The following is a 17,631-nucleotide window of genomic DNA, read 5'->3' as shown; positions in this document are numbered from 1 at the left end:
CCTCATCCGAACTCCTCTCCCTTTGCGCTCTCTCGCAACGCCCTCACCTTCGACTGTAAGCGCGCACGCTCGGCGGCCCTGCGCAAGCTTAGCCCGCTGCATGACGTTTCATGTTGCGTTATCTGCTGTTATCGGGAAGCGTGCGCAGCTGTGCGTTGACCGGCGTGGGCAGTTTGGTCAGTTTCGTGGTCCTCGGTAGGTGTGTGCGTGTGCTCCGCGATGTTTCAGCTGTTTCACGACTCGCCCTGCTCGTGCATCCTGCAGCAGTGCACTAACATATAAAAAACGAGCCCTGGAAGGTTGTTCCGAGTGCCTAAAGACAACAGGTGAGCGCGCAGACACAAGGACATCAGAAGGCGCATGAGTCTTCAGATGTCGTTGCGCCTTGATTGTGCTACACTTCCCTCCTGCCGGTAGAAAATGCTGACAAATAGATGCACCTCCTCATGTCACCTGGTCTATGAATTGTGTAATTGTGTTTTTCTGTGCAAAGTCTCCTTCTGCAACTTGAGTATCCTGCCCTGCTTTCCATTCCACCCTCAGTGATTTTTGTGTGTGTAACGTTCTACAAACGTGCCAACAGCTGAAAAATTACTGTTAGCGTTTGTGTATTATCTCAGTAATCGCCGATGGGGAAACGGCGCGAACAACAGTTCGTGTTTATTACACGAAAGTGTGCCCAGTAGATACGACTTAGTGCCTTAAATGACGTACTTTTACTGCTGAGCATTGCATTCGGGATGAAAGAAAAGTTGTGTTGTTGGCTTATTTTACCTGATCTTTGATTGAGGAATAGGCCTTTCTGCGAATGTTTTCTATGTGCTGCTGCAATAGCTGACTACCTTCTGTTCCCCCTTGCCACCGTTACTCATGTTGTCGCCAAGTGCAAAATAATGTGATAATGTGTATTTCAGTTTTGAGTACAACGTTATTTTTGTTCTGCCATGTCTTTTTCATTTTGTTTAGTAGAAATGAACATATCGCGCATTTCATATACTTTTGTGCTGGTTTATCAGTAATCTTTTGTTTTTTTGTATGGCTGTAAATCAAACAATCTTAGCATTTTATTCAATTTTTAGCTATGTTGCGTGTCAGTGTTTTTGCATTACTAGTGAATTTTCTCTTTCTTTAGTTGTCAAGACTTAGTCATACACGTCGTCCAGTTATGTGCAATATCTCAGTGAGTATATCAGAAGCTCTTCTACACTTTGGTTTTTAGGGCATTATATAAAAAACTTTCATATGTGTGTACATGAAACGGCCTTCGCGTTTTCCTGAGTTTCATATTTTTTTGTTATTTCACTGCCTGTGAACATGCGTGGTTTAGTAATCATGTACTATCGTGGTCAAATAAAACGCGAACAGCGGAGCGCGTGGCCGATAGTACAATCAGCGCAACCTGCTAGTCATTCTCAATTCATGTGGCCTAGGGCATTATATAGAAAACTTTCATATGTGCGTACATGAAACGGCCTTCGAGTTTTCCTGAGTATTATATTTTTTTGTTATTTCACTGTCTGTGAACATGCGTTGTTTAGTAATCATGTACTATCGTGGTCAAATAAAACGCGAGCAGTGGAGCGCGTGGCCGATAGTACAATCAGCGCAACCTGCTAGTGATTCTCAATTCATGTGGTAAGTGCGAGAGTACGTCTCCCATTGTGATATGTTCGACCGCAGTTTCCTGTGCGCTAGTTTTGTCATACCAGCGCGCCGCTGACATTGCCGTCAAAGCAGCTGTTCGTGCCACGCGGTGTTGCCTAAAGGCAGCCTGCATGTGCGAGACGAGCGTTTGCTTTGCTCACTGTCAAGCGTTGCTTTTTAATTGTGCATTTTTTCTTGCCACCATCGTCTCCTTGCTACCACCGGCGCTTTAACTGCTGGAAGGCAGCACCACTCGTGCCACTAAATTGCGCAGTTAAAAATGCCGCTTGCAGAAGAGCCACACCTTAACGCGGTGGTGTTGCCGTGACGGCGCTCTTGTATATAACTGCTGGACCTGGTGTTCCTAAGGCCATAAGAACTCAGTCATGCCTGGTGTGCCGAGAGAAGATTGACATCAGATGATTGCTGTTTACCGGTACAATTTGCGGCAACGTGATATTGCCGTATTACAGGCCACCCGCGTTGTCGGCTGTTGATCAGATTCTCCGAGCGTAGCGTGACGAGGGACATCTTGTAAATCTACCTCATTGTCACGGACGTCGAGCTATGACCGAGGACCAGGATTTTCAAATCGTGGCATGCGCAGCTGAAGCGCCAGTTTGGAAGCCCCATACGCAGGTGAAGCCTCAGCGGCGTGCCGCATCAGCGGCGCGCCATTGCGGCGGTATGATAAAACTACCACACAGGAAACTGCGGTTGAACATATCGTAGTGAGACACGTACTCTCGCACTCACCGCCTGAATTGCGCGTGGCCAGCAGGCTGTGCTCATTGTACTATCGGCCACGCGCTCCACTGTTCGTGTGTCATTTGTGCACGGCTGTACATGTCATGTATTTTTCACCTTTGTTTATTTTCTGAGCGTGTATCATACGAAGTTGTGCGAAAATATTTGTTTTGGGGAACGGAAGTCAATAAAAATACCGCCAAAGAACTGCTGCGTTGGAAGTGCAATTTATATATGCTCTGGCATATGCTGGCATAATAAAAGTATGGACAAGACTGCGTGCGTGCGTGCTCACGCATAAAGAACCCATGGTGCACCACGCGCCAGTTCACAAACAATGCCTGAGGTGCGCACGCGCGCGATAGAAAAGAAACGCGCCGCAGACAGGCAACGAGAAAGCAAAAGTAAAGGCGCGCGGGGCATAAAAACAAAGAAAAACAAAGAGTGCTAGGATGAGGAGGTGCCGCGCGCCTGCTGTTTCTGTTGAAATGACAACGTAAACAATCGTGTGCGCCGCCATTTTGCCAAAGTATCACCCTCATGGTAGGGCCATAGATGAAGGGGACCTTGGCGCTAGCCTCGAATGAGCGTCTGCTCAATAACAGCCAATGGCAGCCATGCGGAGATTCCCCCCTGTGGTTCTACATCATTCGCGTCGCGCCTACATGCAATCAGATTACACAAGGTTCGGTGACAACAGACAGCGGATAGAACCATCCATAACATTCCAGGAACTTCCGATACATGCAGGCGCATCCCGCGCTGCGCGATAACATTTGTTAGACGGTGGAAAGCGCTAACCCAAAAAAGATAAAGAAGTCCACGTGTTAATATGGAATGCCCTCGCGCTCTATCCTTGGTCAATGCTTCATCGCGCATAGTGCTGTTGAATCAGGCGGTTGTTCCTTTGACCACTTTCTGTGCATTTATAGCATTCCATGTTTTAAGCGTGCAATGGTTTTAGCCCCCGTTGTCGGTGACGTTCAAGAGACCTCAAGCCAAAATTTAATGTCATTGTCCATGCACTCAAGAAGAGAACGTAGCTAGAATGAAACGAGAACATCCGGGCATTGTTGCGAGGATGAAATAAAATCATCCGGGCCACCAGTCAAAACTTAAGGAAATGTGGTATCTGACTCGCCACACTTTGTACAGGAAACCATTAATGCGCTAGTTGCTGTCTAATGGATTTACAAAAATATTGCTTCCGATTTCTTACTATTGTTTGCTTATAATATCACTGAAGCTGTAAATTTTAGTACATTAAAGTTCCATTTGACGTTTCTAATAGTGAGGTTCAGAAGGAAGATACCGGGCACCCTACACCCAGTCGTCATCTTCTTGCGCTGACACAGGGTTGACTGTGCTCTTTTCCACGCAAGCAGTCCATGAGTTCCGCGGCGCGGGTTTTGGCCACGTCGGGAGATGGTACAACGCTGCGTGACCAAGCAGGCCGTGTCCGGTGGGGCGTGGATGGCTGCTTGGGCGATACGAGAGTTGCAACGAGGTTCAGCTCAAAACAAGTTCATTTCGGCTCAGTAGGCTTTCAGGCCTGCGTCACGTAGTGGCCGCACACACTTTTGCGTAGTTCCTCATTTCAGTGAGGTCGACATCACAAACGCCTAAGTCGAGCAATGCAGCCCAATGAAAGGAGAGTTAGGAAGCGTTCTCTGGAAAACGATCGCTAAGCGAGTTATACGCCAGAGCAGAAAACTGTTCAACTGTACTGACAACGCCAGGATTATGTGGACGTTCACGAAGGTGACAACAGTACCAAAGACCGCGGCCACCTGCCTAAGGCCGCGCATTTGAAGCCAAACACTTCGACGTGACAAGAAGAAAAAGTAGCGACAGACGCTGAGGGCGCCGCACTGGTGGAAGAAGATAGGCGGTTAAAAGAGCCGGCACCATAGGCAGCAAAACACGCTTTATGGACGCAAGTGTCTCCCTTCTCTGTCTGTGACCGGAGACAATTCCGTCCATATAGAGCAGTGCAAAATATGGTGTGGTAGGGTGTTGTGTGTTAGGCTATCCCATTGCGAACATGCACTATATCCATTTTAAGATTGTGGATAGCATCATCTCGAACCGATCTCCTTTACCGGTGGCCGTTTCATGCATTTACTCTCGATTACGGAAGAACCAGTATGTATCTTTTGTGACTCTGCTATTGGACACTGCGATTTATAGAGCGTATTGGCGTGCGTACAGGGTAGCTTCTGTTAGGCGTTTTCCTTGAAGCAATGTGAATACTAAAGTCCAGAACTTACATACACAAAACCAGTGCAACAACTAGGGAGTGCGCCGAGCACATGCGAGGAAAAACACGCGCAGCACTATAATGTGTGAAAAATGATACGTGCTCGAGCTAACGAAAGAAAGCAGCGCATGGAACCAAGTCCTCACACGCGACTTGCCAATCACGCTCTCTATTTTACGGAATATGCATATCAGCCCTGACTACCACAATTTATCTTGACACACTCAAAGATATAATTAAACGCACGCAAGGAAACCACAGCTTCGAGTAGTTTCGTGCATGGAGCTTTATCACGAGCTTTAATGAACAGCACCAGTACCGGAGCTTCAATGCTAACAGACAAGACGTTCTCGTGAGTGTAACGAACCTGGGTCATTGCCATAAGGTTCCGATCGAGGCTTGGCGCAGGAATTTGAGAGTTATCGAGCAATGTTTTAGAGCAGTTTGCTGACGCTGGAAGCGCACGTCGACGAATAAGATAATATGGCTATTACTAGGGTCAGCATAGGCTTTGTTTCCACAGCAGTGCTCTTCATTTATAAATTTCGTGTGGATGGATATCCGTGAGTCTGTAGTTCCGTGTTCATGAATTATTGACAATGAAGGGGATTGTTATATTATAGAATTCTTAGCTGCGATAAACTTGTTATATTATAGAATCCATGACTACGATAAACTAGCCTCACAACAGCCTAGCAACTGAGCCGTAACGAAGACGGCGGACGTCTCCATCGTTGATTATCCATTTTGATTATATTTTACTGTATACAAGATTACATTATTCGCGGAGAACAATGCCTGCTTCCTCCGTAAATAAATAAACAAGCACCCAGTAAGGAGCAACAGCTAGCTTCTCCATATTCGTGGTGAGCTTGCAGCGGGCGCTACGCAGATTTCGCTGCAGCTGCCTCAGCATTTGCATGTCGGCTCCCTACTGAGCTTCAGCCTATGCCATCTCTTGGCTATGGAAGAAATGACACTAACTTTCGACATGCAAAAAAATTGACCGACGGTTCCGATACTCCCTAATGCGAAATTTGAACGCAGCTCTACACGTGCTTTCCCTTCGCGTATATTGGGTGGTGCAGACAATGTGTCTCGTGAAGCACGTTCCAAGCGGAGCGAAGTGGGGCGAAACTGGCTCGCTAATCGGAAGATCGCAAGAGGCATGCCGTGGTTGACGTGTGGGCAGAATTCATAGCCGCCATCAGAGGCAAACATTCGCTAATGCAGCGCTTTGGTGAACAGACGCCATGCGGTACTCAGGCTCCATCTCGTAGCCATTGTGGCCACAGAATCTGTCTGTCTTGCGCGGCGCTACGCTTTTCTTCTCACGCTTTCGCCATAGCTTCCTCCTCCGCTTTCAGCCTCATGGTTCCGCTGCGCCCATCTCCTCCTCTTTCCTCCTCGTTCTCTCTTCACTATCACCATCTCTAATCTCCCACTGCGCTTTAAATTCCCTCTCAGCCTTCTCTGGGCTCGTTCGTTTGGTTACGAGGCACGACGCCGACGCTTGCCGCAGGAACGGGCGCGTAAGAACTGCGCTCTAAAAGTTAAGAGCCAATCCCGGTTGCAACCGAAGAATGCGTTAAGCAGCGCTTAGTGAGGCGCCTAATTTGTGGCACTTCGGCACTCTATATGTTATCAGTGACGCTCCCTTTACTGCCGTGTCATACCCGTACGTGGGAGCCAACCGGTACTGTGAGCGCGGTTTCCTCAAGGAACAGTTCGTAGCATCATGCCTTTTCTGGCTAGAAACGCTGCGATCCGGAGGCGCAGCGTCTCAAGCGACAGCGTCTGCGCCTTCCACAAGAAGTGCAACGTTTCAATGACGCATCTCTAAACGCTAGCTATTAGGAGGTACGAAAGCTAGCACGCTCCCTTTACTGCAATGTTAACGTCCGGCATCGCACGATCACACCACTGCCACCGTCCACTTCTTTAGGGCGGTGTTGGATTGTACTTTTACATCAGCGCTTCAAAACAATTAGACACTGACCGGCAAATCACGGCTACTTCCCCAAAATGCTGAGCCACATTAAATAGATGGGTCCATTTTATAACTTAACTCAAACTGACAAATGAAATACTCTCTGATCCATGGCAGCACTCCAAGCGCAAACGACATGCACAGTTGTACTACGCGTATGAAGAAGAAAACGCTTCCCTTGAGACGAGTGCTTCTTAGAGGGCATCTTAAACGAGCGACGTTTCCTGCAACATGTGATTCTTGCTCGCGCAAGAAAATGTGTTCTGGCGCTGCTGTATCCCCATGGACACCTCGAGCGTTCGATGCGTACAGGCCGCGTAAAAAAATAATTTCACACAAACGGCTAAGCGCTCGCCTTGAGATACAGATATTAGAATTTTTACAAGAAGTATGGGAGCTTGTTTTCTTGATGCGCTCTCAATCTTTTCCATTCCGTCCATCAACTGCCAGGTTCCGGCTCCCTGCGTCCACTTGCAGCTAGCGAACTGCGTGGTGTTGGCCTTTTTGTTTTGTTTCGCCCTCGTTGCCCAGGCTTCAAAGTTCAAGGACCCGGCAATTTTATCGGAAGGTGCGAACTAACCGTTGCTTTTAATCCGGAAGATGACACTAGCGCTGTGCGTATAATGGTTATCACAATAAAACAGCATTGGTTAGTGCGCAGAAGCGCTGCTTCACAAGAAAGATGCCTTTGTGTTTCATGCTTCAATGGTGGGAAACATTTTTGACCTGCATGAATGCAAGAAGAGGAATGAACGCTTTCACAACCACAGTCTTCTTAATACACCGTGGTGCTCAATTTGTCAATTTGCGTGACGTATGTTTTTTTTTTTGTTTCTCAAGAGTTGGCTGAACTATTGCACAATGCTGAAGTACTTCCCACATGATCATGCGACATGGCTTTTAACCTTTTGTTGCATATTGTCCACTGCAGTGAATAAATTTTGATATTTTTGGACCAAGCTGAGTGCTTCGGAGATGCTCTTGTGCACAACGTCAAGTTCAGTAGGCAACAAATGTTTTCTATGGCTGCCCTAGAAGGTGCCACCGACCACCATTTTTACCAAACTTTGCTTCAAAGATAGCGTCCTGCTACGTACCCAAGCTTTCGCCTAACACTGTCGTGACACTGCCTTTATGTGCATATAATGGCCTACCTGCGATATAAGAAGCCTTCAGAGGCAAGGTGTGTAAAGATAGTGGCAGGGTGATGCGAAGTTCTGTAGCATATGCCTAATAGGGTGAAGGCGAAAGCATGCGCGCTCAAGAGTCATTCATTAAATTACTTGACATTCTCATTGGAATGCGTTGTTCCTAGTTGATGCTTGTTTTCGGCCACGAGATGTTCTGGGTTCAAGTGCCTATTTCACTCTATATTAATTAACCGTGACTTAACCATCTTCGCATTAACATCAAAGGTTGTGGGCTCGACTTCCGAATGAGCTGGATGAGTCGGCTAGAGGTCGTGGGTTCTATTGCCTTATTTACCTCTATATTAATTAACTGCGCCATAAATACCTTCACCTTAACACGACATGTAGTGGGTTCGACTTCAGGATGAGCTGGATGATTCGGCTCGAAATCGTGCGTTCGAGTGCCTGACTTCATCATCATCATCATCAGCCTAGTTACGCCCACTGCAGGGCAAAGGCCTCTCCCATACTTCTCCAACTACCCCGGTCATGTACTAATTGTGGCCATGTTGTCCCTGCAAACGTCTTAATGTCATCCGCCCACCTAACTTTCTGCCGCCCCCTGCTACGCTTCCCTTCCCTTGGAATCCAGTCCGTAACTCTTAGTGACCATCGGTTATCTTCCCTCCTCATTACATGTCCGGCCTATGCCCATTTCTTTTTCTTGATTTCAACTAAGATGTCGTTTACCCGCGTTTGTTGCCTCACCCAATCTGCTCTTTTCTTATCCCTTAACGTTACACCCATCATTCTTCTTTCCATAGCTTGTTGCGTCGTCCTCAATTTCAGCAGAACCCTTTTCGTAAGCCTCCAGGTTTCTGCCCCATATGTGAGTACTGGTAACACACAGCTGTTGTACACTTTCCTTTTGAGGGATAGTGGAAACCTGCTGTTCATGATTTGAGAATGCCTGCCAAGCGCACCCCAACCCATTCTTATTCTTCTGGTTATTTCAGTCTCATGATCCGGATCCGTGGTCACTACCTACCCTAAGTAGATGTATTCCCTTACCACTTCCAGTGCTTCGCTACCTATCGTAAACTGCTGTCCTCTTCCGAGACTGTTAAACAATACTTTAGTTTTCTGCAGATTAATTTTTAGACCCACCCTTCTGCTTTGCCTCTCCAGGTCAGTGAGCATGCATTGCAATTGGTCTCCTGAGTTACTAAGCAAGGCAATATCATCAGCGAATCGCAAGATGCTAAGGTATTCTCCATCAACTTTTATCCCCAATTCTTCCCACTCCAGGCCTCTGAATACCTCCTGTAAACATGCTGTGAATAGCATTGGAGATATCGTATCTCCCTGTCTGACGCCTTTCTTTATAGGGATTTTGTTGCTTTCTTTGTGGAGGACTACGGTGGCTGTGGAGCCGCTATAGATATCTTCCAGTATTTTTACATATGGCTCATCTACACCCTGATTCCGTAATGCCACCATGACTGCTGAGGTTTCGACTGAATCAAACGCTTTCTCGTAATCAATGAAAGCTATATATAAGGGTTGGTTATATCCTGCACATTTCTCTATCACTTGATTGATAGTGTGAATATGGTCTATTGTTGAGTAGCCTTTACGGAATCCTGCCTGGTCCTTTGGTTGACAGAAGTCTAAGGTGTTCCTGATTCTATTTGCGATTACCTTAGTAAATACTTTGTAGGCAACGGACAGTAAGCTGATCGGTCTATAATTTTTCAAGTCTTTGGCGTCCCCCTTCTTATGGATTAGGATTATGTTAGCGTTCTTCCAAGATTCCGGTACGCTCGAGGTTATGAGGCATTGCGTATACAGGGTGGCCAGTTTCTCTAGAACAATCTGAGCACCATCCTTCAACAAATCTGCTGTTACCTGATCCTCCCCAGCTGCCTTCCCCCTTTGCATAGCTCCTAAGGCTTTCTTTACTTCTTCTGGCGTTACCTGTGGGATTTCGAATTCCTCTAGGCTATTCTCTCTTCCACTATCGTCGTGGGTGCCACTGGTACTGTATAAATCTCTATAGAACTCCTCAGCCACTTGAACTATCTCATCCATATTAGTAACGATATTGCCGGCTTTGTCTCTTAACGCACACATTTGATTCTTGCCTATTCCTAGTTTCTTCTTCACTGTTTTTAGGCTTCCTCCGTTCCTGAGAGCCTGTTCAATTCTATCCATATTATAGTTCCTGATGTCCGCTGTCTTACGCTTGTTGATTAACTTAGAAAGTTCTGCCAGTTCTATTCTAGCTGTAGGATTAGAGGCTTTCATATATTGGCGTTTCTTGATCAGATCTTTCGTCTCCTGCGATAGCTTACTGGCTTCCTGTCTAACGGCGTTACCACCGACTTCTATTGCGCACTCCTTAATGATGCCCATGAGATTGTCGTTCATTGCTTCAACACTAAGGGCCTCTTCCTGAGTTAAAGCCGAATACCTGTTCTGTAGCTTGATCCGGAATTCCTCTTGTTTCCCTCTTACCGCTAACTCATTGATTGGCTTCTTGTGTACCAGTTTCTTTCGTTCCCTCCTCAAGTCTAGGCTAATTCGTGTTCTTACCATCCTGTGGTCACTGCAGCGTACCTTGCCGAGCACGTCTACATCTTGAATGATGCCAGGGTTCGCGCAGAGTATGAAGTCGATTTCATTTCTAGTCTCACCATTAGGGCTCCTCCACGTCCACTTTCGACTAACCCGCTTGCGGAAAAAGGTATTCATTATCCGCATATTATTCTGTTCTGCAAACTCTACTAATAATGCTCCTCTGCTATTCCTAGAGCCTATGCCATATTCCCCCACTGACTTATCTCCAGCCTGCTTCTTGCCTACCCTGGCATTGAAGTCGCCCATCAGTATAGTGTATTTTGTTTTGACTTTACCCATCGCCGATTCTACATCTTCATAAAAGCTTTCGACTTCCTGGTCATCATGACTGCATGTAGGGGCATAGACTTGTACCACATTCAATTTGTACCTCTTATTAAGTTTCACAACAAGACCTGCCACCCTCTCGTTAATGCTATAGAATTCCTGTATGTTACCAGCTATTTCCTTATTAATCAGGAATCCGACTCCTAGTTCTCGTCTCTCCGCTAAGCCCCGGTAACACAGTACATGCCCGCTTTTTGGCACTGCATATGCTTCTTTTGTCCTCCTAACCTCACTGAGCCCTATTATATCCCATTTACTACCCTCTAATTCCTCCAATAACACTGCTAGACTCGCCTCACTAGATAGCGTTCTAACGTTAAACGTTGCCAGGTTCAGATTCCAATGGCGGCCTGTCCGGAGCCAGGTATTCTTAGCACCCTCTGCAGCGTCACAGATCTGACCGCCGCCGTGGTCAGTTGCTTCGCGGCTGCTGGGGACTGAGGGCCGGGGTTTGAGTGTTGTATTCATATAGGAGGTTGTGGCCAAGTACTGCACCAGGGTGGCCAATCCTGCTCTGGTGAGAGAGTGCGTTACCGGTTCTGGTCACCGGGGTCAGGCCGCATTCCAGGCCTGTTTGTGCAATTTTCTCAACACACGGTTTTTTATTGTATTTTCCGGTGGATAATTGCGCGGCACCGGGATTTGAATCACGGTCCTCTTGCACTGGAGACGGATACTCTACCGTCCCCGCAGGAGTTAAATTAAAAATTAATTTATGGGGTTTTACGTGACAAAACCACTTTCTGATTATGCACGCCGTAGTGGAGGACTCCGAAAATTTCGACCACCTGGGGTTCTTTAACGTGCACTTAATTCTAAGTACACGGGTGTTTTCGCATTTCGCCCCCATCGAAATGCGGCCGCCGTGGTCGGGGTCCGATCCCGCGACCTCGTGCTCAGCAGTCTAACACCATAACCACTGAGCAACCACGGCGGGTCCCGCAGGAGTTGTACGCCTCATTTAACCTACAGTGGTGCCCTATTTGATCAATCAAGGTGGACCAATCTGAGCTCGGTTATACCGCATGGATGGCACTCGGCTAGAGAACCTGGTATTTATGACCTGCGCATGTGTGGCCACACATAATTGAGGATATATAATTTTTTTTAGGAGGGTTCCGTACAGTGACAAAATGAAGGAAAAGACATTAAAAAGAAAGAAAAAAAGGGGGAAAAAAAGGAACATAACATGTGATTTGAACTCGTGACCCTTCAATGTTGCCCGGAAAGGTAGCTCAGTTGGTTGGTTCGTCAAGCCACCGGTTACTTTCAAGCGCCATAGCTCCTGCTCCGAGCCTCATACTTAGTGGAAAGGGACTGATGTTGTCCGCGACAGTCGATTTTTGAGTCGTTGGAAGGCATAATTTCTTGAAAAAAGATGGCCGCCCGAGGAGAAGAGCGAACTCGAGCGGCTTTAGAGACTACGAAAACCGCCTTAACATATTTAGACTTGAGGGGAAGCTTCGTTAACAAACTATAACACGGCAATCAGCACTCAAATATAATTATAACCCTAATAATAATTGTAAACATTCATTTCATCTATAGGATCTAATGCGCGCGCTGTTGGTTTGTCTCTGCGTGTAGTAGTTAAGAGAGCCAGTTTAAGGGCTGTTCCGTCGATAGCTCAGTTGGTAGAGCGGTGGACTGTAGAGGTTTCACCCAAAGCGGACATCCATAGGTGCCTGAATTACCTGGATCTTAATTAAGTTTGCCTTGTTTTCGCACGATGAGTGGCTTCGGAGCCAGCTGTAGAAGAAGACGACGAACGCGAGAGCAGTGTCGTGAGCGCGTGCCTGCACGAGGCGAGCTCACTTGACTTTCTGTACCGGACGCCGCGTTTTCCACGCCAGCGGGGATATGAGCCATTCAAGGATTTCGCCTTCAACGTCGACTGTCGTGGACGCCACGCATGGCAGGAACTACAAAACGTGCATGGAAGTATTTTCTGCGTAATACAGTCCTGGCTCCTATCACTTTCAAGGAACTAGGTCTTGGTATATTTTCAGGTAGTAACACTCTGTGCATTATACGTCTCAGCAAGCTATTAGGGAGAAGCAATTGATTGAGGGCCCCGCCGCTCCTACCGCAGCAGTGTGAGGGCCCCCTGCCTACGCAAGTTTCTTTGCAGGGGCGATAGTCATGGGTACTTCAATTAATTTTAATGACAAAAATAACACACAGCACAAATATACAAAGCATCCGTCGCTAATTGCGAAGCGCCATATAATTACGCAAAATGCAAAGTATCCCAGGTGTAGCCAGGGGGCAAGGGGAGCACACTGCGCACGTGTACTCATTTTCTCTTCATTTCCAAATTTCATTGAACCAAGATATCTGGTATAAAGTGCTACAACAATCGCTTGTGCAGTCATCCCCTCCTCCCAAAATAAATTGCTTGCGACGCCACTGCAATGTATACTTGGTATTACCGGCAAAAGTGGCTGGTTTCTCGTATTCTATAACGTAGAGTAACGTGCGTGACATCTGGACGCTTGTGTTGCAATGTGTTTGTTATAGTGGCGGCAAAAACGTTGTCTGTTATGCCAAAAGAGAACGTTCGGCACACACTCACTGGAGCTTGTGCGCTACATGTTGTCCACTGCAGTGGAATTTCTGCGTCTTGTGAAACATTTAAGAACCCAGAAAACAAATTTTCTCAATTTTTCCGTACGCACAATGAGAGAAAAGTAAAAGTAACCACAATTTGCTTGTCTAACGTTTCCTCATGCATCAAAAGGTTAATATCTCCTATTGGGTAAAGTGCGCGAGCAACGATGATGCCTAAACCATTCATAATAATTGCGAACGAAAATGTTGTATCTTGTCGTGGCATTCGAAGATCACTACGACCAAATTCGTTTTCAGTTTACTCGAAATTCTCCCCATTATGCTAAATTACCTCTCTCCATTCCTCTAAGTAATCGCCAAAACGGTTTACACGATGGGCTCAACAAAAAATTTGAAAGCAACATTTTTTTACCGGCGCCATACGCAATAACTAAAACAAGTTTGATGCCTCAATAAAGGTGATATAAAGCCTCGTATGGCTCCTTTACTGTATGTACCGTTTTTTTTTTCAGAGAGCAGCAGCACAAATTCACCTTGAAATTTAGGCAATGTCTCCTCTCTCACTTCTTCTATCTTCTTCATATATCCCTCGATGAATCCTCGTCTATCGTTTTCACACGTACTTGGCTTGTAATTCCGAATCAGGTCTCTGTAAAAGAGTTGATTCATTTCGGTTGGTTAGTGTACATAATTTCAGTAACACACAAGAAAAAAAGCATCCTGAAGTAATGCAACGCCCTAATTATAAAACAGGCGTGTCTCAAGATAAATACATTCCTTTAGAAATGCACCAGTTTACCACAATGTTCCTAAAAACAATCACTGCTATTCGGTAAAGGTGCCTGAGGCCAAATTTGGTAAAGGTAATTGATCCCTCAGGCCAAATAGAACATTTCTGATAGTCTTTCTGCGTGAGAGCAGCAGCGCCTTTCTTAAATGTCTAAAAGTACAAGCTTTAATAACAGCGTGAGCCTTCTCACATTTTATTGGTAAACGCATTGTCCACTTGTCTTTGGAGACATGCTACGTATTTGCCTGTTTTCACCTGATATTGGCACTTCAACGCGTGCGATTCGTTATTTACCAGAACTAAAGTTTTCCAAACACGGTCACGATACCTACAATCCAGGTTATTTGTTTTGGGACCTATATGGGCCGGTTGAGCTCTCGAAGTGCGGTGCTCCTATCTGTTATTGTTTATTTATCGCTCTAGTTCTTCAGAGAGGTACAGTGAATTACGGTGAAAAAAATATAAAGTGGTTGGCCGTTTCCCACTCATGTGCGCTCGTTACACCAGGAGGGTAATAAGTGCGAGTCGCTGCCGTACAAATGTAGCATATTAAAAGAATATTCATGAAGAATCAAGACCATTTTATGAAAACTGCTTCAACACAAGAAGGCACACAAAAGGTTTTAGCCTAGTGTGTGTTTAATCACGTCATGATAATCCGAAATAACACTTTTCAGCAGAACGGAAGAAAACTCTGCTAAACAATTGATAGTATATCGAGGGTTGCAAGACTTCTGAAAGTCGAGGTTATTGCACCTATTTCTCCTTTTGTTTCAAGTGGCATGCTAACGTTCACTCATTAAGAAAATCCAGTTTAATTTGTCATGCAAAGATTTACGAGTATTCATTGTGGAGGTAATTTTTTTTTTCAATACGTGTATAGGGCATTTGAACGAGTGCTTACCTCATTACTGCATCGCTTGTACGCGATTTTCTTCCGCACGCAACATTTTTTCACATGCCTATGTGAGTAATTGTTTCGATATATTTTTATATATTTTACTTGACGCCTGACGACACCTTCATTTTGCACCCAAATAAATGCTTTCAACACTTTCCAAGAAGTCGCATACATTCATACTTGGATTCATTGAAAATTTGTTTATCTTTTAGCATGTATGGCACAGGTGGTTGTTCGGAATATTCTTAGTAAATCGAAGTAGGTTCTCTTGTTTTGAGTAAGGGAAAATGTTCGGCTTTCCGCTTGTATGCGAAGCAGCTATTCCGAAAAGTTTAACGAAAATGTACGTAGCCTCAAGGAAGAAGTTCACAGGGAAATGATGGTGATTTCCCGTATCGGTATAAGTCCCTACAACATAAATTTCACAATAAATGTATTCCTTGCTCATGTTTATTTATGTCGCAGGATATTCAAATCATTAGTTAGCAACAGATGAATATAAAATTCGAGGACGTCTAAGCACTTCTGAGGAGTTGTGAGTGCGATAGTACTAATGTCCAAGTGAACGCTGCTGAATGGTTCTTCGAATTTTGCGCTGCGAATATTTTCGAGATTTCTTTCCGCGTATGTTATCGAGTGTAGCGAAAAAATTGGTGTGGGTTCTTTTGTTTTTCTTTACAGTTTTTACGTTAGCACGCTGACTTTAGACCGGAATCATTCGGACGATATTGCTGAGGAACCAACGAAGCCGCTCGCCCCGGACCTTCTTCTTGACGAGAGACGGAGGAAGTAGGAGCGGCCACTAAAGCCGACAGGCGTGCGTAATAGCTAAGCCCATTGAGGGGAAGGTTGAGAAAGAGAGAGAGAGAGATACCGAACGTGCGCTGGCAGGGCCCGCAGTCAGATTTCGCGCGAGGGCCTCACCGACAACAACCAGCTTCGCCCCGCGGAGTCGCGTCTCTATTTGCTCCGTCAAGGCGCGCTCGTGGCGTCGCGGCGATGCCCACTCCCCTTAAGCAACAGCTGGAGGAGGAGGAAGAACTTTATTAAAACACCAGTCAATGAACGTCCGGAGAGAAATGCTTCTCCCCCTTCGCCCCTAGCCGTCGGCAGGAATACCTTGAGACACAGCAGCAGCAAGGGCTTGACCGATGAGGTCCCGCTGGACGTTGGGGTCTGGGCTGCGGAGCAAAGCCTCCCAGGATTCTAGAGTGCGCGAGCTATCATTCTTAGCCGGACATGTCCACACCATGTGAACCAGATTTGCTGCCTCATCACAGAATTTGCACTTTGACCTGAATACTCCTGGATGCCACTTGCTGTAGAGTACGGGGTTTGGAAAAACCCCCATCTGTAATTTCCTCCACATAACCTCATCTTTCTTGCTGAGCGTTCTGTCCGCTCCCGGGTAAATTTGGCGATTTAGTCTGTAGTATGCTATGATTTCCTGGTATGCGCGCATATCCTCTCTTCTGTTTATAATTTCGGTGGTTTGGGAGCTTCCGGGGGTCTACCGGTAAGTGAGACCTCGGGCGACCGAATGAGCCTCCTCGTTCCCTCTAAGTCCCTGGTGAGCTGGTTCCCAAACGAGCAGAACAAGCTGCCTGGGTCGTCCTTCCCTGTTTAATATACGGATGGCAGTTTCCGTCACCCTCCCCGATTCGTAATTTCTCACAGCGTTTTTGGAGTCGCTGATGACCACATTTACCCCCCTTTGGCTGAGGGCCAAGGCTATGACTACTTCCTCAGCTTCAACCGTCTCGACGCCACTGACTGTGCAGCACGCCACCGGTGTTCCGTCTTCTCTAACCGCCACGGCCGCGTGTGCCGCTTTGCTTTCATATTCCGCAGCGTCCGTATATAGGACGTCCTGTCGACAAGTGTATCTAGCTTGTAATGCCTCTGCCCTGTCTTTACGCCTGCCGTCGTGAAAGGCAGGGTTCATGTTTCTGGGTAGCGGAGGTATTTTTATCTTGTCCCTGATATGTCTGGGTATGTCTCCTGAGCGCACTTGCTCATGTTTGGGCTCGTAGCCTAATTTCTCTAAAATTTTCCTGCCTGTTTTAGATCCAAGTAGCCTTTGGTGCTGCGCGGTAACGGCAGCCTCAATCAATTCCTCGAGAGTGTTCGACACACCCAGCTTCATAAGTTTGCCGGTGGGCGTGTTCGGGGGGAGTCCGAGCGCGACCTTGACACTTTTCCTAATAATGATTTCGAGCTTGTTCCGTTCTACAGAACTGAGCTTGAGGTAGGGTGCCACGTACACTATCCTACTGATTACGAAGGCTTGTGCTAGCCTCAGGAGATTCGCCTCCTTCATCCCAGCGTGCCTGTTCGCTATTCGTCTGATAAGACGACACGTTTGATTTGAACTGGCTTCTAACCTAGCAAGCGTTTCATAATTTTTCCGGTTGGCCTGAATCCTCAGCCCGAGGACGCGGATACTGTCGACCGCAGGGATCTCGGCGCCGTTGACGTACAGGTGGATGCCCGCCTCACGCTTTTGGTGAAGCCGCCGTTTTCCGGGGGGCATCAGGAACAGCACTTCCGACTTTTCGGCCGAACATTTAAGTCCTTTGGGTTTCAGGTACTCCTCGATAATGTCAATTGCATTTTGCAGGGAGCTTTCAA

At 46.5% G+C, this 17,631-nt stretch overlaps 1 protein-coding gene across 1 annotated transcript in view; it reads right to left on the bottom strand.

Annotated features, from left to right (window-relative positions):
- The window catches only part of LOC126534443 (cytochrome P450 2C23-like), a 100,616-nt gene that overhangs the window by 22,279 nt on the left and 60,706 nt on the right, over window positions 1–17,631 (bottom strand). The window contains exon 5 of the mRNA XM_050181719.3: window positions 13,843–13,958. Within this exon, the coding sequence (XP_050037676.2) occupies window positions 13,843–13,958 (116 nt within the window). The remainder of the gene's footprint in view (window positions 1–13,842; window positions 13,959–17,631) is intronic.

This window comes from Dermacentor andersoni, chromosome 7, assembly GCF_023375885.2.
Source record: "Dermacentor andersoni chromosome 7, qqDerAnde1_hic_scaffold, whole genome shotgun sequence".
NCBI classification, from domain to species: Eukaryota; Metazoa; Arthropoda; class Arachnida; order Ixodida; family Ixodidae; genus Dermacentor; species Dermacentor andersoni.
The sequence above is the reverse complement of the archived record's forward strand: the minus strand, read 5'-3'. Positions and strand labels throughout refer to the sequence as shown.